This window comes from Peromyscus leucopus, chromosome 1 (assembly GCF_004664715.2).
Source record: "Peromyscus leucopus breed LL Stock chromosome 1, UCI_PerLeu_2.1, whole genome shotgun sequence".
NCBI lineage: Eukaryota > Metazoa > Chordata > Mammalia > Rodentia > Cricetidae > Peromyscus > Peromyscus leucopus.
In genome coordinates, this window is record NC_051063.1 from 145,659,587 (window position 1) to 145,686,771 (window position 27,185).

At 43.6% G+C, this 27,185-nt stretch overlaps 1 protein-coding gene across 2 annotated transcripts in view; it reads left to right on the plus strand.

Moving 5' to 3' along the window:
- Lrrc28 (leucine rich repeat containing 28) overlaps positions 1 to 27,185 on the plus strand; it is a 124,819-nt gene that overhangs the window by 71,138 nt on the left and 26,496 nt on the right. Inside the window, exons 6-7 of one of the 2 annotated variants that reach the window (XM_028872794.2) lie at positions 8,085 to 8,291; positions 23,239 to 23,341. In XM_028872794.2, coding sequence (XP_028728627.1) covers positions 8,085 to 8,291; positions 23,239 to 23,341 — 310 coding nt within the window. The remainder of the gene's footprint in view (positions 1 to 8,084; positions 8,292 to 23,238; positions 23,342 to 27,185) is intronic. The other variant, XM_028872795.2, reaches the window with a different exon arrangement.

A 27,185-nucleotide genomic window follows, 5' to 3' on the forward strand; every position in this document is an offset into this window, starting at 1 on the left:
AGCTACAACCACTTGGAACTCCAGCATCCGGGGATCTAACGCCTCTGGCCTCCATCGGCACCCGTACTCATGGGCACGTAGCTATATGGACACACACATATACACATAGTTAAACATAATGAAAATAAACCTTTAAACAAATAAGTAATATGTATACTCTTTGTAGTATTTGTTCTTCTGATATTAAGTTGATAAAAGGCATAAAATTAGTGGCGAGATGAGTTTTTTGTTTCTTTATTTAAATTAGTGTACAAAGTAACAATATCCTTATTGCATTTATATACGTAGTTTGGTTCATAGATGGGGGTGTTTTTCTTGATTTAAAAAATGTTTCACTTTTTTACTTATTGTGTGTATGAGTGCATGTGTGTCGGCCAGAAGACAGCTTGTAGGATTCGATTCACTCCTTCCTCCATGCAGGTCCCAGGACTCAAACTTAGGACGTAGGACTCAGTGACAGGCGTGTTTACCACTAAGCCATCTTTCTAGCCCTGGCCTCACTTCAGTCATCTCTTGGCCCCTATCTGCTCAGTGAGCATGATTCTACCGAGTGTAGGAACCAGGCTATTTCTAGGCAGGTTGCTTAATATGCAGAGTAACTGGTTTTTATTTTTAAAATACGAGTACAGCCATGTACTTCATGAAGTAAGTTCAGAAGTGCTGGGCTGCATGTTCATCGGGAAACAATGAAGTGAACATTTCCCATCACGCAGTGACAGTGTAGCTGTTAGCATTGTGTTGCAGTTACCAGCAGCAACCGTACAGTTAATGCTGTGTAGGTTTGTGGTCCAGGAGCCACAGACGGCCATGTGGCCTCCATGTGTACAGTAGGCTCCACCATCCAGGCTTGTGTCCTCACAGTTTATGACATTCAGATGACAGAGCTGCTAATGGTTCATTTCTCAGAGCATGTCCTACTTGAGTGACATGCGACTGTGCAGTAATTGAGGACTAAGGACTTGCTCGTGTCACAGAAGCAGATTAAACTCCAAGATCCACAAATCCCGCCTTTTAAAAAATGACTTTTAATGTCTCTCGGGCCTGATCCTAGTTGTTAAAAGCAAGGCCCGAGGCTGCAGAGTTGTTGATGCTGGTAAGCCTTGGAGCTTGGGTTAAGGTACACTGATATTTCAGTTATATCTGAGGAGTTGTTGGTGTTGGTGTTGGGGTGTGTGTGTGTGTGTGTGTGTGTGTGTGTGTGTGTGTGTGTGATGTGTTTCAGTGTTTTTCAGTTTCTGAAAGCTACCTGGTTCTTGAGAGTCCTTTCTCTGTTAGACACAAAACATAGCAATGTGTTTGCAGTTGTTTCTGTACTAAGATATCAACCACAAAACGAATACTTTATAGTATGATGCACTGGAATTAGAAATGCTTCTTTCTCTGCCTTGTGTCATTGAATTTACTTATACAGTCCATTTCATGAAATCACATATTGACATCTTGAGGTAAGGGTTATATTTTTTTAACAGATATTTGTTCATTATAGCAAACTCATGGTAGAAATAATTGAGTAAATAACCCAAAGTTTCATGGCTGATAATACATAACAGTTACAGTTTTGACCTGTTTGTATGTAAATAGCCGAGAAAATATCCTTTTAAAACCTCATCAAAAGATGTGAATGAATGAGAGGGAGATGTGTTGTGTACAGAAGGAATCTAGCGTTGAAATGTTGGCTTTTATTTCTTTGCGTGTTCTCCTTAGTCCAGGGTGCAGTAGAACTTAAGTTAGAGCTGTTTTTAGTGGCTCCGGAAAAAGCCAGACTTGAAAATAGCAGCCTTGTTATTGACTCTGTGTGGCCATCGGGTTGGCCTGGAGTGGGTGGCTTCCTTCCCATTCCATTTAAATTCTAGGTTAGGTCGGTGTTCATCCATGGGGTGATGGTTTAAAGGGGGCTTTATTGTTTTCCTTGGAAATTAGTACCTGGATGTTATTTTTATGCTTGGTCTCAGTAATGACTGTGTGGCAGCATCAAAGTCATCTTCAAGCTACAAGTGGCTGAAATTTTAAGGAATTGTGTATTTAGCATAAAAGTAAACAGTGACCAGCAGTTGTGAAACTAGGATTGTTCAAGGGTCGTTAAGGAAATGAGGCTTACAGAGTGATGGTTACCTTCAGGGAAGTAGTGGAGCAGAGTCCAAGAGGTGTGGTCAGAAGACCCAGCTGGAAAGGGGAGAAGGCTGGGAGCATCGCCAGAGTTGCATGTTGTATCTGTCCACAGTGCTGTGTTGATTTTAAGGTGACGTAGCAATAAATAACTTTCAAGTTGTCAAAATATTTATTAGTATAAATCACTTTCATTATAAACACTTTCAGTATCAAGAATGGTAAAAGTGGAGCCGGGGAGACGGCTCACCTGACGAAGGACTTACTGGGTAAGCATGAGGCCTGAGTTCAGATCCCCAGCTCTCTCCTAACAGAGCCAGGGTGGCAGCATCTATCTGTAGCCACAGTGCTGGGCGTCAGAGACAGGAGTGCACCTCTGGCCATCATTGGCCGGCCAGTCTGTCTGAGTCAGTGAGAGACCTTGTCTCTGACCTCCATGCGCTTGACCTTGGGTATGTCCCACACATATGTGAGTGTGTATACATACACACACACAAAAAGCACATATCAGAAAAGGTTTTTTAGAAAAAAGGTAACTTTTTTTAGAGATTAAAAAAATGTCAATAATTTTTATTAGAAGTAAAAATAGTTAAGAGACTGATTATGTGAATTTATACTCAGAATAACTATTGTACTTATAATATTCAGAAAATCAGTATGTATATATTTTTAAATTTTGCTTTAATAAGCTATATGTGTTATTTGTATAGCCTTTAGAAAAAAATTAAGATATTCCTGAGTTTGTTTTTTTTTTTTTTTTTTTTTTAACGTACAACTCAGTCTTCTAGGATCTGGTCCTGTGTGTACGAGTTTGAGTGCCTCTCCTTCCCAGGATGTCTTTAAACTCCTGTATACCAGCCAGCCTTTGTCCAGGCCTGCCCGTCAGTCACTGCTCTGCTCTCTGGCCCACGAGTTTAGCCTTTCCCAAAGGAATGTGTAACCGTCATGGTGTGGTGTGTGCCCCTCGACTCGGTGACGTGAGATTCAGCTCTGCGGTGTACCATTGTTCCCTTGTCTTCCTGAGTAGTGGTGGGCTGTCTGTACATAGCAGAGTGTCTGTTCACCTGCTGAAGGGAATGGATCATGCCGGTGAAGTTGGTCTGCCCTGTCTTGGTTCCACTTCAGCAGTTCATATCTTCTCCTTCCCCCTGCCCTCCCGGCTGCTTCCCTGCCTAAGGTTTGGCACTCAACTGTCTTTAAGAACTGACCTGGTTTCTACTGAGTTTCTGTTTTGCAGATTTCTGCTTCATTATTGTAGCTTTGATTGTTCCCTCCGCTTACTCTGAGTTTCCTGGTCGCTCTTTTTCTCCTATCTCTTGGTGGAAACTTCTGAAGCATGTCTGGAGCTTTCCTGGAACCACCGAGCTCAGCTGCCATCCCACCTCCCTGTCTGCATCCTGTCAGCCTGGGCATTTGCTCACGATTGTTTTCATTTGATCAAAAACATTTTCTAATTTTCCTTTCAATTTCTTTTACTTGTTGGTTATTTAGAAGTATGCTGCTTAATTCTGGTATTTGGAGGTTTCCCAGATTTCTTTCTTCTGTGTATTCCTACTTGTATCCCATGGATCAGAGTACACCCTTTGTATGATTTCAGTCCTTTAATTATGAGACCTGTTTAACGGTGTAGCATATGGTTAACCCTGGATAATGCATCATGCGCTCCAAAACTGTTTCCTGGTGCAGTTTCCAAGGTGTCAGAAAACTCGGCTTGCTTTTCATGGGGCTTGAGTCTTGTGTATCCTTGCCATACTTACGTCCTGTTGCTCTGCCAGTGGTGACAGTGGTGGGTTGAAATGCTGCGTCTCGTGTTGTTTCATCCCTTCATTTGGAGCTCTTATTAGGTATGTATATACTTGTTGTTATTGTTCCTTCCTGAATTTCTATTTTATGATTATGAACTTTTTCTCTCTCTTAGGATAACACATAGCCTCCTGTCTGTTTTTGTGATAGGAAAATAACCTTGTTTCTTACGGTTTTTGCCTGCCTGCTGTACTTTTTCCTCCTTGGGCCTAAACCCTAATTGTGCCTTTGACTCTGGCCTGTGTTTCTTACAGATATTATACCTTTTGTAAAGGCAGTCTAACATCCTTTTGCATTTGATTGGGTTATTTAGTCAATTTCCTTTTTGTCTTTGATTTTTCAAGACAGAATTTCTCTGTGTAGCCTTGGCTATCCTAGAATTTTCTTTTTAGACCAGGCTGGCCTCAAACTTGGAGATCCACCTGCCTCTGCCTCCCAAGTGCTGGGATTAAAGGCGTGGGCCACCACACCTAGCCCAGTTTATATTTAATATACTTATTTATATGGTTATATTCATATCCATCATTTTGCCATTTATAGTTCATGTAACTCGAATATTTTTGTTCCTTTATTTCTATTTTTTTTTTTAAGTTTAATTTTTTATTGGGGGGTGGGGCAAGAGAGTGCAGAGACATGAGTGTGTCGTGCTGTGCATGTGGATTGAACTGGGACAGGCCAGTTCTGAGTGGCCCTTAAGTAACTGAGTGCTGTTACCTTCTGAGCCTCTCTCCGGCCCTCGCTTTGATTTGTTTTTAAGTGCACAATTTCAGTTGCCTTGTTGGCTTTTAAGTTTTATGGTTTTAGTTGTCATGATATCATGAACACAAGCAGTCATGGTTTCTTACAGTAGTCTTTCATGATGTGTGAGTGCAGGAGTAGATCTCTTTGTATCTCTGGTCTTTTTTGAGCAGCTTGGATTTTTAGATTAAAATTTAACCACTATTTTGAAACTTTTACAACCCCCTTTCCTGATTCTCTTCTTTTTGGGGTACCAAGTATTTTTATAATTTCTTCCTGTCCTGCAGGTGTGTGAAGTTCTGTTCACTTTTGTCTTCCTCTTGCTTTTTGATCATCTAATTCCCATTGTCTGTATGGCACTGGTTCTTTGGTCTGCCTTTTCTTATCTACTGTGGAGCTTTTCTCTTGTGCCTTGAACCTCGTTTGCTCAGGGCACTTACTTTGTACAATTCAGTCCTTTGGAATGTGAGACCTGCTCAGGTGTACAGTGTGTGCTCAAACCTGGAGAATACACCATGTGTATTCACAACAGTGTATCTTCTGCTTTAGTTTCTGTGGGGTCAAATGAGGTCAGCGTGGTTCATTTTTAATAATTTCTATTAATATGTTCTTTTCTAGGAAAGCAAATTTTTTGATTTGCATCCTCATATCTTGAATAATGCTGTAGAGCAGCAGTTCTCAGGGCTCGAATATCAGATAGCCTACTTATCACATATTTGCATTATGATTCAGAACAGTAGCAAAATTACAGATAGGAAGTAGTAATGAAGTAATTTTATTGTTGAGAGTTAACACAGTGTTAGGAACTCTATGTATGATGGGCCGAAGTGTTCGGAAGGTTGAGAACCACTGCTCTAGAGGGTAGTAGAAGCTTAAACTTGACCTTGACTTTTTCCTATTGTGTTGTTTTCCATATCCAGTCAAGTTTGCCTTTCTTAAAATGTCTCTGGATTTTTCCTGAAATTCCTTGATACTTCCTCTTTTATAGTGACACACATCCTCATCCTCCCAGCCCAGGCTCTCTTCACTCCAGTGCTTTCTCTGCATTTCCTTGGAACTTCCAAAGAGGACTTCACATTCATGCTCTAAACAGTTTGGGCGTCTTGATATTCATTGTCATCAGTGCGACATCCCTGGCTGCAGCCGGCCCTGGCCTCGGCCTTCTCCTCTGCTCTTCTCACTGTGTGTGGGCACTTGCTGGGCATGGGCACACTGTCCAGTGTTTTTACTTCTGTGCCCTTCCTCACGGTTCCAATTACAGCCCACACCCTGCTGGGAATGCAATATCCTCTTTCCTTTTGACCTTTCCAGGCTCCATCCCTGGAACTTTTCCAGAAGCCTGAGCTCTTCCTGTGGCTGTCCCTGCTCGGAGCTCCTGTCACACCTTGTCTCCTGTGAGTACCAAGGCTCCAAGGGTACTGACCACCTCCTGTGCCTTTCTCTCGTCCCTCGGCTCATGTAGACGTCCAGTCACACCTAGAGGCACTGTGGGAAGTTAGGTCAAAAACGTTCCTTTCCGTTTGTTTCTGTTTGGTTTTCTTCTTCATTTTTCTTTTTTATTCACTTTTAAAACACGAGTTCCACAACTCCCTCATCATTACACCCCACATAAGTAGCAACTTTATTTTGTGAAATAGATATGAACATGGACTTTATCAGCGACATCACAGCTAAGAGGTGAGCTCATGTGTGAATTTGAGTACCCTGAATATCAATTAAGTTCAGAGGAACCAAAATCATGCCTACCTGTCTGCAAATGAACATTTTACTCAGTTTTGGAGAAACTGAACAATAAATCATGAACATCCAAGGACAAGTTTGTCAGTATTTGAAAAGTGACTTGGGTTAATATGTTTGACCCCACATTACTTTTATATAAAAAAATGAGCTCCTAAGAATGTTCCTAGGGCCAGAGATGGTTCAGGAGGTAAATGCTCCTGTTGCCAGGCCTGATGACAGGAACTGGATGCCCAGAATCTGCATGGTGGCAGAGAGAATCAATGCTCAGAATGCCCTCTGACTTCTGGGCACAAGTATGTGTACAACTCTAATAGTAATAAAAATAATAAAAATTTTAAAGATTTTATAGCAAAGACAGAAAACTTTTACGGTAAATGTGCAGATAACAAATACATTTAAGCTTTGTAGGTCACATATGGCCTCTACCATTTGATCCTCATTTGGATGTTGTGGTTTACTGTCTTCAAGATGTAACTTGCCAGCAGGTCTGAGCTAGGTGTGGTCTGAGAGTGGTAGTGTGGCTAAGCCCTGGTCAGGAGCAGTAAGAAGAGCTCCTGTGAGCCGGGCGGTGGTGGCGCACGCCTTTAATCCCAGCACTCGGGAGGCAGAGGCAGGCGGATCTCTGTGAGTTCGAGGCCAGCCTGGGCTACCAAGGTGCAAAGCTACACAGAGAAACCCTGTCTCGAAAAACCAAAAAAAAAAAAAAAAAAAAAAAGAAGAGCTCCTGTGAAGGCATAAGACTTCATTATCTCACGGAGGTGGTGTTGCTCATTCACATCCTAAGCAAATTGCTGTGTGCCCAGGGTGGTGCTGCAAATCCTAACCTAAGAGGAATGGCCTGGAGAGGGGTGAGAAAGGAGGAGGGTGAGGTGACATCAGGCAGTCTTTGATACAAAGTGTCTATGGAGGAAGGAAGTAGACCTGTCCTGCCCAGTGCTTAGGTGGAGCCAGGGAGTAGAGGTTTCTTACCTGAACAAAAACTTGGATTCATCAGTATCAGACTGCTGGTCAGGTTCATCACTCTGTGCTCCCACACTTTCTAGTATTTAGGGAAGCCTGGCATTAGGGGGGCAGGTGGCTCAGAAAGTGATGTGCTTGCTATCGAAGCATGAGGACCTGAATTCAGATCCCCATAAAGAGCCAGATACCTGCCAGGCGGTGGTGGCGCACGCCTTTAATCCCAGCACTGGGGAGGCAGAGCCAAGCGGATCTCTGAGTTCAAGGCCAGCCTGGTCTACAGAGGGAGTTCCAGGATGGACACCAAAACTACGTAGAGAAACCCTGTCTCAAAAAACAAAAATAACAACGAAAACAAAAAATCAAAACAAAACACCATGGTGCACATCTGTAACCCTAACTGATATAGGGGGTAAGGAAAGGTAGAATCTGGGGGCTCCCTGGCCAGCCAGAATAACTGAAACAGTAAGTACCAGGTGCAGAAGTGGAGACATGGAGGAAGACGCGGTGTTGACTTCGCCCATCTCCGTACACAGACGAGACATGTGCAGCCCCTAAGAGGGGGTGCTTACCGGGTCTGGATGGCTTGCGGTCTAGCCCCCGATTCTGTGCACCGTATCTGTGGAAATAGTCCTGCACACTGACTTTATTTATTTGAACTGTAGCAGTATTGACTCATTTCACTTTCTCGTTTAAGTTAATCAGAATGCGATTTGTCTTCATTTTGATTTTGGTTGTAGAGGTTGGCGATTTGAAGGAGCTGCAGACACTAGACATTTCTACCAATCGTTTGCTAGCTTTGCCCGAGAGGCTTCACCTGTGCCTTTCTCTGCAGTACCTCACCGTGGACCGCAATCGGCTGTGGTGTGTGCCGCGCCAGCTCTGCCGGCTGCCCAGCCTCAACGAGCTCTCCATGGCTGGAAACCGCCTTGCATTCTTGCCGCTTGGTAAGTGTTGTGGTCACGTGACAGAATAGACCAGCCAACGCATAAAACACAACATGCACCGTTAACTAGAATGGCTGAGTTTCTTCCTGTTTCTCCTGATGACGCCTCAGTAAATCGGTTTCTACATGAACAACAGCGTCATTACCAGATGAGAAGTGACGTTCTTTTAGTCAGGGGTGTGGTCGTTGCATGTTTTCCCAGGCAGTGTCCCCTTGTGTGGCCACAGCGATCTTGAACCTTGCCTCCTTCCTCAGCCTCCCAAGTGCTGGGGCTGCAGGCATGCCCCCATGCCTAGTCAGGGGTCCTGTGCTTACAGACAGTGCTGTCAGGGGAGACACCAGCTATGGGAGAGTCCTGTGAAAAGGGAGTTAATGAGTGTGTGTATGTGTGCGTGTGTGCGTGTGTGTGTGCGTGTGTGTGTGTGTGTGTGTGTGTGTGTGTGTGTGTGTGTATGTGTGCGCGCATGCGTGCGTGTTAGAGAGAGAGAGACTGTAAGCCTGACAGAGCCTTGGGCATTATGAATGAATAACTACGACAACAAACACACCTGCTACTTCCTGTTTCCCCTTCTCTCTTGCTCCTGTAATTTATCCCAGGGCCGCACATGCGAGGCAAGCTCTCTGCCACTAACCACTACCCTGAACCCCAAATCTGCCTGTTTAGATATTGTTATAAGTACTAAGGCCAGCAAATCTGACTGTCAAATGTTGAAGACTTTATGATTGATGGAATTGCCCACTGTGCTAGAAATGCCACCGTGGCTGATAAAAGCCTGTCCTCTGTAGATTTCCATAGTTGGTCTATTTTGACCTGTCACATGGCAGACACCATGGGTCTTTAATAATATGGTACATTTATTTCACATGGAACTAAACTATTTTTCAACTTCTAAGAAACAAAGGTGCCAATTTAAAACAAAATGAAATCACATAGGACCTTAAACTATAGTAATTTCACTCATAAAAGCATCTTATAGTGATAATTTATCTCTAAGGACAATGAAGTAAAGAGTTCACTAGCCCCTGAAAGGAAATGTTTGCCAATATAATTCATTTTTATCTATTTTCAGTTTAAAATCTCTTCATGAAGTCTTTAAAACATTGGAAACATCAAAATAAATTCACATAAGAAAAACTGCTAAATTTAAGAAGATTAATTTCCCACAAATATACTCCACAATTATAGAATGAACAAATTAACATAAAGCCATTCAAAGGCAAACTATATTTCTCAGAAATCTGAGCTTTTAGAGTGAGAATGTCAAATATAAATGTTTGAAGAGTAAACATAGCTGCTGGACTAACAAAGAGAACTCAGAACAATCGCAGGGCCGAGCACCTGCACAGTCCAGAGGCAGATTGTGCCTCTTCCCGAGGTGTGATCTGTAGGGATTGCTGAGCTTCACTGCCCATATCTGTAGGCCAGAGATGATCATCTCTATCCCGCGTAGTTTATGGATGAGAATCATAAAGAAGTATACACAGGTATAGATGACTCAGAAGTGAGGAGCCGCAGCTGTGGAGTAACTCACCCCATTTATGCTCATCCTCTTGAACGTTTCTCATGTTCAAGACATTTCCTACCCCACAGTAGCCCCCAGAACTTTGGACCACTTCCTAATGGTCAGTGCTGGTAATAAATACAGGAAGGCAGGGCTGAGAGGGAGGGAGAGACATGATTAAGTCATTTCATTTGTTTGTGTGGTATAAAACTCACCTTACAAATGTAACATCAGAGTTCAGAAGGAAACTGCAAATTCTCTTAGAAGCAACCTTGAATTTTTCATGATTTGACTGTCAGATGTGACCAGCAAGAGATGTGCTTATTACATCTAGTGTTGCCTCTGCGGTCCTCTACTGTTGTTATTATCATTGATAACTATGTATGTAAGGTGTGTTCCCATCAGAAACTGCTCATGTGAGACTACTGTCTGTGCCAATGTGACGGTGCGGGGATAATAAGCCATCAGTTACTGTCCACTGCCTCGTTAGCTGAGGATTCCATTTCATTGCTGCACATACAGTCTCTAATTATTATCAAACTTACTACAGACCCATTGGCAAACCAGTTTTATAGGTGCAGAGACTGACAGAAGAGTAGTTGTGTAACCTGCCTGGAGCTGCAACTAGTACTAGAACTGACTCTCAGACTCTGCTTCTAAATCTGATATTCCTTCCACCTCGGCACAGTCTCTCTGTGGTCCCGAATTGGTCTGCATAAGGGGACTCCATACTGAAGGTGGCCGTCGCCAGGGCCAGCTTTCACTCTGCCATTTTGGTCTCCTTTGGGCCATCTCTCCAGTTCTTCACAGCGTCTGTCGGCACAGGCTAAGTCCTGTCTTGTTCTTGATGACGCCATTCCTTACCCTCTGTCTCAACTCTTACCTTTTCACACACCTGCACTCGCCTTCAGGTTACTCCCGCCCTGCAGAAGCTCCTTAGCCCTGGAGCTTCTCACTCCCCTGGTCATTTGCTGTCCATTCCTATCTATGTTTCAGTAGTGACAGCTTTGGGGTGTCTTCTAAATGTACTGTGCCCAATGCTGGTGTTGCTCACAAGGCTGAGACAGTGGGATTGCTGTGAGTTTGAGGCCAGCCTAGACTATAGAGTATATCCTAGGCCAGCTGGGACCACTGTGTAAGACTTTGTCTCCATGATGATGATAATCTTTTTAAGAGTATACGTTGGAAATCTCCCTGTGGACTCTTAAGATAAACTGTAGCCGTCTAATTCTAAGAGTGGTCTGAGAAAGGGTCAAATGGAACATGCAGTTGTTAGTGCCCCCTTTTCACAGAACTGAACCATCTAGAAATTTAGCAAATATGAGTGTTTCTTTTTTTTTTTTTTTTTTTTTGGTTTTTCGAGACAGGGTTTCTCTGTGTAGCTTTGCGCCTCTCCTGGAACTCACTTGGTAGCCCAGGCTGGCCTTGAACTCACAGAGATCCGCCTGCCTCTGCCTCCCGAGTGCTGGGATTAAAGGCGTGCGCCACCACCGCCTGGCATGAGTGTTTCTTTATGGTCAGTCAGATACACACACACACACACAGAGTTTGCAAGCAACAGAAAGTGCTGTTTAGCCATGCTGCTTCGAACTTGGCCTAGAACATATGTCTTGTGAGGTGTGTGCGGGGATGTCTCTGTGAGGGAGGTAGGATCATATTCGGGTGATCACTTACTGAATTTAGTCTCCTACTGAAGTTCAGCTGAAGGGAGACCAGTTTGCTGGGCTGTTTCTTAAACAGCTGTCGGATCCAGCTGCTTCAGAGGGCAGCTCCAGAGGCTGTGGTCCGGATGACTTGGATCGTGTGCAGTGATGTCGGCCAGCTAGCTGTCTTTGAGTATGGGCTGCGTTAGTCACTGGTGATCCTGTCAAAACCAGGAAGGCTCTTTGACTGTCTTCTTCCCCAGATGAAAAGCTCGTCAAAAAGGATGCTCCTGTCACTGCTGTACAATGACAGCTGAATGACAGATGAGCCTACAGAGAGGCTTTGTTCACAGCGATCACTATCAGCATAGGAGGAAAAGAGCGGTCCCCGAGCCTAATGCTGTGAACGTTAGAGCAGTCTAAAAACGTGCTTTTGCTGTTGACTTGATAGAGTGGGGTTGACTGACCAGCTCACAGAATTGTGATTTCGCTCTGAGCGTCTAGAGTTCGGGGGACTACAGAGAAAAGGCCTTTTCCCGGGTGTTCCTGGCTTTCCTTGCATAATTAATCATCCTAATTATTTGGGAATGTTTTCTACTTATTCCATGTGGAATAATAGATGCAAGGACGGCAGGTCGCTAGGCACAGGCTGGCTGTTGACAAGCATGTTTTACCTCTGAAAGTGCTGTGTCGCTAAGTTCAATGCTTGTGACTTCTGTGGGTGAGAAGAAAACAGGGGTGACTCGCGACTTTAGCAGATTGAATCCTTGTTAAATGTTTCTGTAGAAAACAGTGAGGGTCAGCAAGGTGGCTCAGCTGGGAAAAGTGCTTGTCATCTAGCCTGAGCGCCTGAGTTTGAGCCCTAGACCCCTTGGTGGAAAGGAAGACCTGACTCCTGCAAGTTGTCCTTCCATGTGCATGCTGTGGCATACGTGCTCACACACCCACCCACCCCCACATATATGCATACACACATACACACATACATATACACACACACACATACACAAATAAATGTAAAAAATAATTTTTAAAAATAGTGAATTATTTGTTTTGAAAGATTTATTTATATTTTATGTGTATGTTTTGCCTGTATGTATGTATGTGTACCACATGTGTGCCTGGTATTCTCAGAGGCCAGACAAGAGAATTAGATTTCCTAGAACTGGGGTTACAGATGGTTGTGAGCCACCATGTGGGTGCTGGGAACTGAACACAGGCCCTCTACAAGAACAGAAAGTGCTCTTAACTGCTGAGTCATTTTTCTAGCCCCCAGTGAGTAAATTCTTAAGAACATTTGGCATGTGACATTGAGGTTTCCAAAATAGCCTTGCATAAATTATCATGGAAAAAGTCCAAAAGTTAATAGAGCCTAGTAATGAGAAATGATCTGGGCTTCTTAGAGAGCCTAGTGGTGAAGTCCCGTTCTCTTGGGAGGTCGTGAGTGTTCGGACTAGTGCTAGCATGCAGTGATAGCTCTGTACTGTTTCCTGCACTGGGGCATGGAGAGGGCTTCAAACTGTCCATCTGCCTCACAGTAAGAGAGCATCAGGGCTTTGTCTGCTTGCTCTGTAAGAATTGGATACTTTATTAAGAGAAAACCAGATGTGGCAAGTGAGTGTTAGAAACCAGCTCCTGGGATTTTTAAGCATGCACTGAAGCAAGCCCCTTCCCACTGCAGATGGAGGATGAGAACTAAAGTGTAGTATGTATACTGTTGGTATTGCGTCTTATTTATCCCCACTTCCTTTGTATTTGCTGAGAAAATCAGGAATTGCTATTTATGTTTTTTTTAATTTTAAATCTACACAGTAAAACTAATCAGACTCTAAGCCACTATTAGAGCTATATTGAAACTAATAACTTCATTTTTAATTTTTAGCGTACATATAAAAAGATTAAAATGTGTGTTGATGGAATGCCCTGTGATGTTCTGATGCATGAGTCAGTTGATAAGTTTTATGATCCCAGACTCAGAGATGCTTGTCAATTCTATTCTACTGAACTGTACGTGTGTGGATGCAGTTTGAAGAACTGCTGCCTGAGACCCTTGTGTAGTGGGAGTTAAAGGCCACATCTGTGGCCTTAAATAAGTTGGAATGCTAGCAGATTTGTTCGAGTGGCAGCAGACAGTCACAGGAATTGGAGTTAGGCCTACATTGACCTCAGAGTGTGGCAACTGCTTTCTAAAGGAAACCTAAATAGGAGGCCAAAATTGTGTTCTGTAGGAATAATGTTAGGTAAGTCTGTAATCAAAGGAGAAATATCAATGAAATGAAAAACTGAAAACGAAATTAAGGTAATTACAAAGTAGAAAATAAATAAAAATAAAAACAAAAACAAACTTTATAATAAAGTCCAAAAATTAGTAATGGGAAGACATGAGAGAATTAGTCTATTCATTAAAATCCATAAAGATCTTACTTTAAGAGTGAAGTTTTAATTCTGGAATCCAAAAGTCTTCAAGAAAATGAACGTTCAGGGCTAGGGTTATAACTCATGCTATGTGCTTGCTCATGAGTTCAAGCCACTGTAGCACCCTTGTGAAAATGCTGGGTTTGAGCTCTAGGGAGGAGGAGGCAGCCTAGCCTACTAGGTGAGCTCTTTGTCAGTAGATCCCCTGTCTCAGAAAACAAGCTGGACAGCATCTGATGAATGACAGCCCAGGTTGACCTCTGGCCACCACACACTTGTGCGTCTGTCCACGTGGGGGGATGAGAAAGGGAGGGAGGGAGGGAGGGAGGAGAGAGTGAGCACATACAGTGGATAATTGATATATTTGTAATGAAAAATCATTTTCCTTGTCTGGTCCCTTTCTGCTGTCCCCTAATAGGGCTACATTGTCCTCCCAAATCTTTTGCTCTGGCTTTAGATTTTCTTAGAGAATTAGCAGGGATTATTTAATGTGGTTTCTGCAAACATGGGCCAGATGTTGACTTTCTGTGCTAGTGTGTAATGAGAAAGCACACTGAGATTAGCTGAGCTTTATATGGACAAATATGTATTTTTTGCTAAGCCTGAGTAGGATTTGGTGGGGTGGGAAGAGATTGAGATGGAAAAATCAAGCCCTGTCCTCTTGAAAGTACCAATTAAAAACAAAACAAAGCCAGATGGGGTGGCACATGTCTATAATCCCAGCACTTGGGAGGTAGAGTCAGGAGAACTTGGAGTCCGAGGTCTTTCTTAGTCACGTAATGAGACTGAGCATCCTGGACTACATAACATCCTATCTCAAACAAGCAAACAGCCTGTCACCCACTCACAGAAAGACAGATGTGAAATTTAGGAAACTGAGTGCTGTGAGGGCAAAGCCTAGAGCCAGATACCTGGCAGGAAAGCTTTTTGTTAACTTGGTTCTGGCACTCACAGTTTTTCAGAATGGTGACAAGAATGTGCAGTGTGGCGGGGTCCAGATGATGTTGTTAATTGACTTAAAAGCAAGAATCTGGAATTTCCATCAGGCATCGTTCTAAAGTTCTTAAGTTCAAAACACATGGGCCCGAGTCCAACCGAGCAACAGTTCAGGATGCCTTGTAGCAGAGACAGTGTGCTCTTTGGCTGTTGGCCATGGCACTAGACAATGTGTTGTTTTGAGTCCTCAAGTCTCTACCATGCTGGGCGGTCATTAGTGAATGTCCCTCCCTAGGATCTTCCCTAAAGAAGATTTTCCTACCCTTGATATGTTTGCCCGAAATCTGTGAGTCAGAACTTACCTACTAGCCTTCTGGTCTTTTAGAGGAAACAAAGAGATGTTTTCTTCATCGCTTGTTTCCTGGGTAATGTCTCTTGCAGATCCAGCTCAGACTTCACAGTGGGATGCCTGGGCTATGTTCCCCCGGTACCCTTCCTCCTCTGGGCAGCGCTATCCCGATTTTCTGTATGAGCCCTACTTAAAGAGCTGTCCCCACACATGATGCTGGAGCAGGCACTTAGACAGTAGTTCCAGCTCTACAGTTTAATAGTTCTGTGGACTTGACCATGGGAAAGTTATTTAATTATCAGTAATAGGGTAATAGTAACACATTTCATAGCACCGTTGTAAGAATTCTGTAAGATACATGTAAAAGCATGTCATAATTCTTCATAAACATCCAATCAGTATGAGCTATTTTTGCTCTTGCGTCAGACTGTAAAAATGGGTAAGGACTGTGTCTTGATTTTTGTGCCCCAAAGCATCTCCCTCAGTACCTAGCCTACTGCTTATGGCTCCCATTATTTGACCTGTAATGAAAATAGAGGTCCTGGAGTGTGACTGTTTAAACTGATAGCAAAGGAAGCCTTCCACTGTTCAAATCTATTGTAGTCTGTTTATTTTAATAATCGTCTATGATCTACAGAGTAGGAAGCATCTCATTAAACTACAGTCCACTATGAAAGAGGACAACCTGCTGGAGTTGGTGCTCTTTTGCCATGTGGGACCTTGGATCAAATTCAGAATAGCAGGGTAGTAGCAAGTGTTTTACCTAATGAGCCATCTTGACAACCCTGAAATTTTATCTTGTAAAAGCTGAATCTATCAGAATGCCTATGGCTGTGTAAAAGATGTAATGGAGTCTGGTACATGGGTCTGTGTTCACAGAAGTTAGCACTTAAAGGAATTCATTGTTCTAGAAAAGTGGCTGAAGTGTCCTTGTTATATAGGGGGTCATATGGGTGATTTAACTTGATTTGAAAGTCATTTTGGAATAGTCTGTAACTGTTCTGAATTTGTTGTGTGGGGAGCCCTTGTGTTTTATAGTATTTGAAATGGTGTAATTGAGACTGGCTATCTGGCTTACTGAACTGTGATGGCTGGTTTGACATTGATAGAGCATTGCAAATAGCCAATTCTGAGCTGCTGCTTTGATTTCTGTTGCTCCCACCTTATTGTTTAAAAGACCTTATTATTCCTCTTTTGATGAGGACATGAATTTTATACTAACCAGGGTATAATAAACACAGACCCCGCTCTGTTCTGGCATGCATCCCTCTGTGCTTGCTCATACTGTATGGTTAGAAGAGCAATAGCCGGAACACACAGGAGCTTTTTGTTCTACAGCCATGTGGACTGCGTCTGCCAGAGGCTTGAGGCTGCAAGAGGAAAAGAACTGGGGTTTGGGCAGGACTCCTAGCTTTGGCACACTTTGATCTGTGAGCCTGGAAAAGAAGGAACTGCTTGAGGTGTGGTCTAGTTCTTTTAAAAGCCACCCCAAGTTGGGTGGTGATGGCACACGCTTTAGTTCCAGCACTTGGGAGGCAGAAGCAGGTGTCTCTCTGGGAGTCAAGGCTAGCCTGGTCTACAGAGCAAGTTCCAGGACAGCTAGGGCTATTACACAGAGAAACCCTGTCTCTAAAAAACAAACTTAAAAAAAAAAAAAAAAAAAAGCCACCTGAAAAGTTATTGATGGATTTAAATTTTGGGCAGGCAGATAGCTGTCTGTTTTCTAAGTTTTACATATTGAGTCTTTTTCACAAGGCTTTTTTTCTGCTGCTGCTGCTGCTGGGTGTTTGGTTTTAGTTTTTTTTTGAGACAGTCTCTACCAGACTTAAACTTAACAAAGAGACAGTCTCTCTACATAGCCATGGCTGTCCTAGAACTCACTATGTAGACCAGGCTGACCTCTAACTCACAGACATCTGCCTGTCTTTGCTTCTTAGGTGCCATAAGAAGTTTTTAGAAATGTTCTTTTATGATGTTTATTTTAGCATAAAGTATTGGTGCATTAATATGAATAAATAATATTAATCAAATGAAGAAAATAAACCACTATCTTACTAACTAGTAAGTCAATAGTCTCTTCCAAAGTCTATTATTTAGTGAAGATTTTTTCTGTGTTAAGAATATAAGAACTGGGGCTGGAGAGATGGTTCAGTGGTTAAGAGCTCTCTGGCTGCTCTTCCAGAGGATCCAGGTTCAATTCCCAGCACCCATATGACAGCTCAAACCTACTTGTAATTCCAGTTCAGGGCTTCTGACACCCTCACACAGACATGCATGCAGGCAAAACACCAATGATCATAAAATAAAAAAAAAAAAATTAAAGAATATAAGAATCAAGCCAGGCATAGTGGCTCATGCCTGTAGCAACGAGGGGCTGAAGCAGGAGGATTGTTATCAGTCTGACAACAACTTGAACTGCTTAGTGAGTTCCAGGTTAGTCTGAGTAGGACAGTATAAGGACAGTCTCAAAGCTTTTCCATGCAGCACATACTCATACTTGAGTCTCGTTTACTTAAAATGCCAGTCCTTTGTGCTTGGGAGTCTTGCCAGTGGGCTGTATGCTGGCCAGCTAAGAGCATGCTTTCCTGAGGTCGCCAGAGCACAGCCCTCTCAGCTTGGAACCTTGCCAGACATGGAGTTGTCTCAACCTCACCAGCAGGCTGTGCTGTGTCAGCTAAAACAGCTGCCCAGCTCTCTGCAGGCTCTGACCCTCCCTCTCTGATCTCTGTACACTCAGAAGACGGAGGTAAATGACCACGATGTGCTGAGCACCAGATACTGTTCAGTCAAGCAAGCTTGGCACCATACACACCAATTTCATAGACTCACAGATCTGTGAGCTGCTCCATTATCATCCTCATTGTCCAGCAAAGGAAGAGACTCTGAATCAGGAATCCGTTACCAAGTAGGGAGCCCAGATCCAGGCTCAGTCCTGACTCCAAACACACTAAGAGCATGTCATTGAGCTCTCTCTCTCTCTCTCTCTCTCTCTCTCTCTCTCTCTCTCTCTCTCTCTCTCTCTCTCTCTCTCTCTCTCTCAAGTGCACTCACACACATACTCTCTCTCTCTCCCTCCTCCCTTTCTCTCTCTCTCCCTCGCTCTCTCTTCTTTCCCTCTTCCCCACCCCAGATTGCGATACTTGGAAATATTAAGAAGCATTAATATGTAATAGATTTTAACACAGTTGATACTAGTTTTGATTCAGCTATAGTGCAAACTAGTGCATACTGTTAGGGGCATATATAATAAATTAAGAAGTGCTCAGGAAGCGCTGGCCAGATTCTCCCTAAGATAAACTGTAAGCCAAACAGTATTTTAAAATCATTAACTAGTTGTCTTTCCCCCATAAAACAGAGAGAGGAGAGAAGGCTAAACTCCTTAAGAAGTAGCAAGTGTCGGTGTGGATTTAACTTGGTGGTGTGATCTCTGCACGTCACCTCATTTAATTTGCACAGGAGCTTCTGTGGTGTATTAGAGCAGAGAGGTACCTCTTCTGTCATGTCCTATTGGGTGTCCTTGGCCTGAAGGGATGAATCATCATCTCCAGAGGCCACAGCCTCCACCTCTTTCTATGCAATTAAAGTATAGAAAAGGGTTAGTACCCTTGCCACATACCAAAGAAAGTTCTCTCTTAATTGGCCACACTTCCCAGTGTGTCACTTACTAATAATAATGAGAATAATAACTGTCATATACTAGAGAAGGTTCTGTAGCAAGAACCCTGCTTGATCGTTTTTAAACCTAGTCATTCTTACCAAACTTAGGAGACAGTTTTCTTTTCCCTATTATACAGATGAGATCCCAAGTCTACATATCTAGTAGAAGGATGAAGATTCAACCCAGGCTGGCTGACTCGGACCCCTGCATTTCCTAACTCTTAGTGTGCTCCATGCCTTACTGATGCTCGAGTCCAAGCCAAGAATCTTCACTTGGCTTTCCTTGAATGCCCTGCCCCAGGGCTCCAAAAGGCAAATCTGAGATTAGAGACCGTTTATAATTTTGATTTTGTTTTGTTTTGTTTTTGAGATAGTCTCACTACATAGCCTTGGCTGGCCTGGAACTTGCTATATAGACCAGGCTGGCCTTGAACTCATAGAGATCTGCCTACCTCTACCTCCCAAGTGCTGGGATTAAAGATGTGCCCCACCATTAACAGCCTATCCGTAATATGTAAATGAAGTTTTTACTTTAAAAGTTTTCTATGTCTTTAAACTCTGTAAATTTCTGTTTGTGTTTAAAAATATTTGTCAGAGGAATCGTGAGGAAACGGATATTTTTAGTGGAATTCTGAGGCCTTTTCTGTTGTTAATGGAATATGGTACCATCAGTTGATCATTTTCTCACCTGTTTTTGTAAGTGTAAAATTTTTTGTTTCACTAAGAGAGCAGTTTTCAATCTTTTGGTACATTACATACTTTAATACTTTGAAAGTATGCTGCATAATGATTTATAATGATTTAAACTCGAGATTCTTTTCGGATGAGCCTTATCCCGGGTAAAGCCCAAGGACCAGCAGTGTTGTGCCCTTTGGCATAAGTACCGGCTGGTACCATGGGTGCTGATGTCACAGCCACTCGACTTGCTCTCTCAGTGTGCTTTTTACATGTTTGGAGCTTGATTTAGCAGCAGTTAGAGTCTGGAATTGAGTACTTAGTGATGTTTTTCCTTTTGATAATCTTAGTGATTTATTATTGTTGTTCATGTGCAGTGTGCTGTGTGCGTGAGTCGTGGTGCATGTGTGGAGGTCAGAGAACAGCTAGCAGGAGTTGGTTCTCTCCTACTGTGTGGGTCCTGAGGATGGCACTCCGGTCATCAGACTGGGCAGCAAGCACCTTTGCCCACTAAGCCATCCTAGAGATCTTTCTCTTTGCTCTCTGGTGGAAAGGTAAGCAAAATGCGTTGAGAAATGGAAAACTAAATTACTAGCTAAACATAAATGTTTAATGCTAAAGTATTTTATGCTAAACATAAGAATAGATTCCAACTGAATTATGGCTGCAAATATAAGCAGAAAGGGGAAGACGAAGAGGGGAGGGAGGGATGGGAAAGAAAAGCCCACAAGTGCTGAATGGAAGCAGATGGACCGTGCTCCAGCCCCGCGTATCACAAGGAGGCCGGCTAGCTGCCCCTAAGGCCAGAGGCAGGAGAAGTCTGCTGAATTTGCATTTAAAACTTTCAATATTTTGATTTTTGGCACTTGTTTTATTGGGACATTCTCTTGCTAGAGGTTCAAGCAGGTCTTGACATCACTGTGTAGTTCAGTCTGGCCTCAAACTCACATACTCCTGCCTTAGCGTCCCTAATACAGGGGGAGGGGATTGTTTTGCAGTTGTTTTTGTGTATCAACAAAGTCAAATAACAACTGACAAACTGAAAGAAAATCTTTGTAATGTGTAACGGAGACATGAAGCTTTGCCTAAAAAAAAAAAAAAAAAGACAAAAAATTCCAAGAGCCTGATAAAATATTGGCATGGGGAGGGGTGCTGCTTACACTCAATTAGAAAATTACAATGTAAACAATGCTGAGATTCTGTTTCTTAGCCCTAATTAGCAAAACTTTTAAACTATGATATGAATTGCTTCCTGTGGGTGAGAGGATGCTCTCTCCCAGTGCTAGGGACTTGAGGCTGGCGTACTCTCAGAAGGAAATATTGGCAGTGCCGGAGAATCTGACCAGCAGGCTCACTCCTCAGAGCTTGTGCTGGAGACATGTCTAGCACCTGAGATGCATATCTGTGAGGGTCGGTGTACATGCACATTTCCCAGGCCCCAAGATCTTCGGGCGCTGATGCTTCAGTAGTAATAGACACACCTAGTTCATTGATAGGGTTTCTCCAAGAAGAGGAAGTTGGAGAAGGGGTTAATTTCGGAGCTTTGGTGGAGAAATTGTGAGGCAGGCCGGCAGTATATTACCAGAATGTCTTGAAATGGTCAGAAAAGAATGAGGACATGTTAAAAGAACGTAAGAGCAAGCCCACATTCGTTCCTAATTGCCAAGACTGAAGCGTTTGTGTAACAGGACAAAATAATGATGGTATTGGATTTTTAGACTTCACAATAGAGAGGTCTGTGATTCTCTACTAGTATAAAAATATTTTCAAAGGATAGCTCTTCCTTACAGAAGAATTCCAGTTAGTAAATGTGGCCAGAAAAATGACGATAAAAAAATTGCCATTACATTCATAACTATATGATGTTTCCAAACAAGACCCATGGTAAAATTATTGGCAATGCTTAAATTATTGAGCAAAATTTTGTGGAAGATTTTAAGAAAAAATAGGATGTTTGTATAATCTCAACGCCGGAGTCATGGAGGACCTGCCCTGGGGCCTGAAAGTGTTTCTTCAGAGTAGACTCCCATGGATCTTCCTCATTTCCCCGGTTGGAGCCCTTCCCACATTTCCTGTCTCCATTGCCTTGCTGCCTCGTGGGACATGTGGCTCCTGCCTCTCTCTGGCCTACCTCTCTTCACTGTAGTGACATGAAAAGATGGGCCTACATCCCGGCCCCTAATTCCAGATCCCCAGGTCTCAGCTCCGATTTCTCACCTCTGTGGATTAGAGATTGGGCTGTGTCTCACTTCTTCCTCATCCAGCAGCTGCAGGAGAGTTACACATTCCTGTGTCTGCCTGGCTTCTAAGTCTCCAGGCAGGCTGTTACCTGATCCCTAGCTACCCTCTGCTGCCCACCCCTCAACACCTCCCTCTAGTTTCTCATCCCAGGGAAGATGAGCCATGGGGAATCTTGATGTATGTAATGTTTAAAGAGAACACGTATTCGGTGACACCTTTAGAGCACAGTAGACCATTGGAGTGGGTACAGGAGGCTCTGCTGTGGGTTTTTTCATAGAAGAGAGATCGGGACAGCTCCACATACAGTGAGGGCACATTGAAATTGACAGTCGAGTACCATCCCGTCAGTGGATGGGAAACTAAGGAGGTAGAGGAGATACCGACCTAACAGTGTCTTCATCAGAATCCCCTGGGAGATGAGGGAGGACGAGGAGCTTGAGGATGACCAGACATGGAGGGATAGCTCTTGCTGAGCTGACTTAGCCAGGCACTTCATTACAACTACATTTTACAAGGCAGTACAGAGGGAGGGACAGAAGGTTCAGGAGTTTGACTGAAGTTCAGCCGAGCAAAGCATCTCCATCGAAGGGCAGGAGGGCTGGGGCAATGACTTGGGAGGTAAAAGGCTTGCTCTACACACCTGAGGAGCTGACTGCAGATTCCCGGCACTCAGCAGAAAGCAAGGCATGGTGGTGTGAGCAAGCCTACCGTCTGAGTGCTGGGGGGGGGCGGGGGGCAGACTAGAGGCTCTCTGGAGCTCACCGGCTAGCCAGTGCAGCCAACTTGGTGGGTGCTAGGTTCAGTAAGAGATCCGGAAGGCATCCGGCATCGGTCTCTGACCTGCAGAAACACACACACACACACACACACACACACACACACACACACACACACACACACGAAGGAGTGGGGCTAGAGAGGATGGCTCAGTGGTTAAAGCGGCGCCAGTACTGTTTCAGAGGGTGCATGTCCGTTCTCAGCACCCACACCATGACCCATGAGCATCACAACTCCAGGGCTAGTGGATCCAATGCCCTCTTCTGGCCTCTGCAGTCACTGCACATGGAGTGCCGAGACATGCACTCTGGAACATACACATACACATACACATAAAATAAAAGTAAAATCCAGGGTTTTGGAGGGGAGGGCACAGTCAGTTTTGTGAGGCTGACCTATCACCTTACTGTGCATAATGTTTTCTGTGAATGAAAAAGGGAAAACAAGGCCCTATAACAGACAATTGAAAATGTCAAAATGTGAGAAGAAATCAAACTTTCTACTCTTGATAATTTCATCTTCCAGTTTAAAAATCAAAGTCTAGATTAAGTAAGTTTAGATGAGGTCTAGATTAAGTAAGTTTTCTACACCATGTTTTCTGACACAAAAGCCAATATTACAACTGCCATAAGTTTACACTCAGAATTAAACATTCATTTTTTTCTTCCAAAAGAGAAATTTGGGTCTTTTTTATGATTGTATATTGCACGGTGCCTTCCTGAAGGAATTACAGCACTGTTCTCTCTGACCCAGATTTAGGTCGCTCTCGAGAACTGCAGTACGTGTATGTGGACAACAACATCCACCTGAAAGGCCTGCCGTCTTATCTCTACAACAAGGTCATCGGCTGCAGTGGGTAAGACACCTTCTTCAGTGGGGACTTAAAATAGATGAACTGGTTTTCATAGGTCTGCTTAATTTTATCTTTGGCCTTCATATGCTAAACCAAATACCTTCATGAACTAAGAATATTAGGCAAGCAGTTGAGAGTATTAATGTTGCATTCAGCTAGTACGCTGAGTTACTACTTTGCAGGGTAAAGAAAAAAGAGGCAATCTGCGTTTTCTTTTTTACTATCAAAATAGCTCCACCTTTGTCTTCATTGACGAATAAAATTGTATGTATATAAGTCTAGAGCATGAAAATTTCATGTACTATGTTGCCACACATACCATGATAAACTCTAGAAAGCAGAAGAATTGGCATTATGTTAAAAGATTTTTTTCCCCCTTGGAACATGACTGCAAAGACAGTTTGCTATATTAACTGCCTTTTATCTAAGATTTTGCCAATTTTAAGTATTTAGAATTCAGCAGCAGACATAGTCCCTTCTTACAAGTCATGAGTCCAGCGACCAAGCAGATGTTTCAGTCAGAGCAACAATAATGTCCTTCTCACGGGCTTTTAGGAGGGTGGCCTTTGCCTTCCCTTTAGCAGGACGGCGCAGGCACCTGACATGAAGTGGTTCCAGGTGGTGTGAGACGAAGGACTCCTGGTTTACTTTCCCCACTTCAGCAGCCAAAGGCACACCTTTGAGATGACGTAATGACTGACACATTTGACTCCTCACTCCCAACAAGCTGCATAGCCTGACTCACGCTCCATGTAGCTCAGCGGGAAGGCAGGCGGCAGTACTGAACATAGAGGACAGCTGCTTCTGTGCTGGCCTGGCTCCAGGGAATGGGTAGTAAGTGCTGATTGCTCCAGAGAGAGCCATCCTAGGAACTGTGCCTCTCCCTTAGGAAGAGGCCACATTTGTTATCGTGGGAAGCCCTAAACGAACTCAGCCCGTCGAGGCTGATGAAATCCAAAACCACCGCCTTGAAGCAGGAACAATAGATTGTGTTACGAGGTTTAGCTGAGTGGCTTTGCTGCAGCTGGCTTTGTCACAGATGTGACACTCCATAGTCATCTTAGTGAATTCTTAAAGGGTTTTACTCTAGCCTGATTCTTCCGCAGATGAGCAGAGTGGCCTTGGTCATACTAATACACATGGAAAGATGTCAGCAGCTCTCACCCTGACTCAGAATGGCCTTGGTCATACTAATACACATGGAAAGATGTCAGCAGCTCTCACCCTGACTCAGAATGGCCTTGGTCATACTAATACACATGGAAAGATGTCAGCAGCTCTCACACTGACTCAGGCTGCACTGAAAGATCAATTCTGCCTCTGCCACGATGAAGGGATGGCTGTTGTTCAGCACTACTGACTGCCAGGATGTTCTCTTTGCGCTCAGAAGAGAAAGTTTTTCATTTTTAAGTTTGTACTGACAGCAATGGTAGTGGATTTTAGAAGAATGCCAAACCTTTGTGAAAATAGCCAGGAAAAAAGTAAACCAAGTATTAATTAGTAGTCTATGGTTTCTTCATATTGTTATGAGCTTATCTCATTGAGAGTAATACAGAAAAATAAGATTATTAATAGGAAATATGTAACACCCAGTTTTATACTATTCATATTGGGGTCTGTGCAGTCCAACTTACAAACTGTGTGAGAAAGACTACAAGCGCCTGTGTGTGGATATTTTCAGCTGGATCTTGGAGCAGTTTCTCAGTGACCTAATGGTCTGGTATGCAGCCACTCAAGGTTATAGAATTGTTCAACTCAGCTGAGTCAGTGGGCTCAACATTTTGTAGATCACAGAGCAGTTGTAGGGGTTTTTCCCAGTCAGTGGAAGCTGTTTATTAATATATCATGGGTAGACATACTAACCTATAGTACATTGTTAAATTACTTATTTTGAATTAGCATACAAAGAATTAGGTTTCAAGCTTCATTTATTTTGTTTGCCCTCTTCCCTTCACCCTCAACAGCCCCTTTCTACTTTGACGGTACCTGTGTTCCTCAGTACCTCTTCCTTCTGGTAGTCCCTAGTTCCACAGCCCGTGCCTGCATATGTCAATGCACAGGAACACTGAAAGCTGGGATCCACATATGAGAGAGAACCTGCAGGATTTGTCTTTCTGTGTCTGGGTTTCTTAGGTTAATATAATTTCCAGATCCTATCATTTGCTGAAAATTTCATACTTTTCATTATGGTGGAATACAATTTCATTGTATATGCATACCACATTTTCATTATCCTCTTATCTGTTGATAGACTGCTTCCATTTCCTTGCTAGTTGATAGAGCAACAGTAAACATGGATGTGCAGGTGTGTGCAGTAGGATCTAGTCTCCTGGTCACTGACCCAGGAGTGTTATAGCGGGGTCATGTGAGGTCTGTGAGAACTCTTCAGACTTATGCGTACAATGGCTGTACAGGTTATGCCCCCACCAGCGGGGACTGAAGTTCCTCTTTGCTCACACCCTCCTCAGCATCCACTGTCATTTGTTTCCTTGACGACGACGACGACGACGACAGCTATTCTGACTGGGGTGAAACAGAATCTCAAAGTAGTTTTGATTTGCATTTTGACCACTTAAATTTCTTGCTTTCTATTTTTTTTTTTTTTTTGAGAATTGTCTGTTCAGTCATTATTTTTGAGACATGATCTTAATTATATAGCCCTAGCTGGGCTAGAATTCACTATGTAGACCAGGCTAGCCTTGAGTCATAGAATCAGCCTGCCTCTGCCTCCTGAATGTAAACGTGTGGACCACCACACCCAGCTGACCCACTTCGTGACTGACAGTTGCATGTTTCATTTTTACAGTACAGCTAGCTGGCCCCTCTCTTACTCTGCTGGCCATTTCTTCTGCTGCTAGTGTCTTTGTTCACAAGCCATGGTTATGTAAGGGCTCTCTACACTTCAAACAATGTTGGGTTTCCAAACTGCAGCCCCGCGGCCCGAGCAGCGCAGTGGCAGCTAACACAAGTGTTGGCGGAGCTATCATCACTCAAGACAGAGTTTGTGTTTGCACTCCAGCAAAGTGAATTACTTGCCGAAACCAAAATGCTAGTGTTTCCCTAAAGCGTTAGAGGACTATAACAGAATGGTAATGTCCAGGATGCAGTTCAGAGTTCTGTGGTATGTAAAGATTGGAGGGATTTGGCCCATTCTCAAGAATCAAGAATTAGAGACCAACCTGGGGTAACCTGAAATGTTGGGATGAAAAAGTGAAGATTATAAAATAATGTTGTAACTGTCATCAATGAGTAGAGAATAGACTTATGAATGAAAAGACCAGAAAAATAGAACTAAGTCTAAAGAAGAAATATAACAAGAGTTTAGAATTGAAAACTATAGTGCCTGAGATGAAGCCGTTGTTTGATGGCGTCATATGGCAGAATAGAGAGGGGTGATGGTGGAGGCCGATGGGGCAGATGCGACCCAACCTGAAGACGGCAGAGAGGACTGAGAGGAGAGGGGCTGCCAGACCGTGTGACAATCTGCCTGCTTGCTGCCCAAGGAGAGTCAGGAGAGAGCGAGGCAGCAGCAGCAGCAGCAACAGTGTTTGCCAAGCAGTAGCTCTGCTGACCACGTTTTACATCTTCAACATGCGTGCGCGTGCACGCGCACACACACACACACGCACACGCACACGCACACGCGCGCGCACACACACCCTGCCATGCTTGTGAGAAGACAACTCTGGCGTCATCCGGTGTCAATCTGAACCCCCCCCCACCCCCGTGTCTGAAGTTCTCTTACCGCTGTGGATGCCAGGCTGGCCGGCCCATGAGCTCTTCGGTAGTCTCCTGTCTCCACCTCCTACCTTGCAGCAGGAACACTGAGATCACAGCCGTGTGCTGC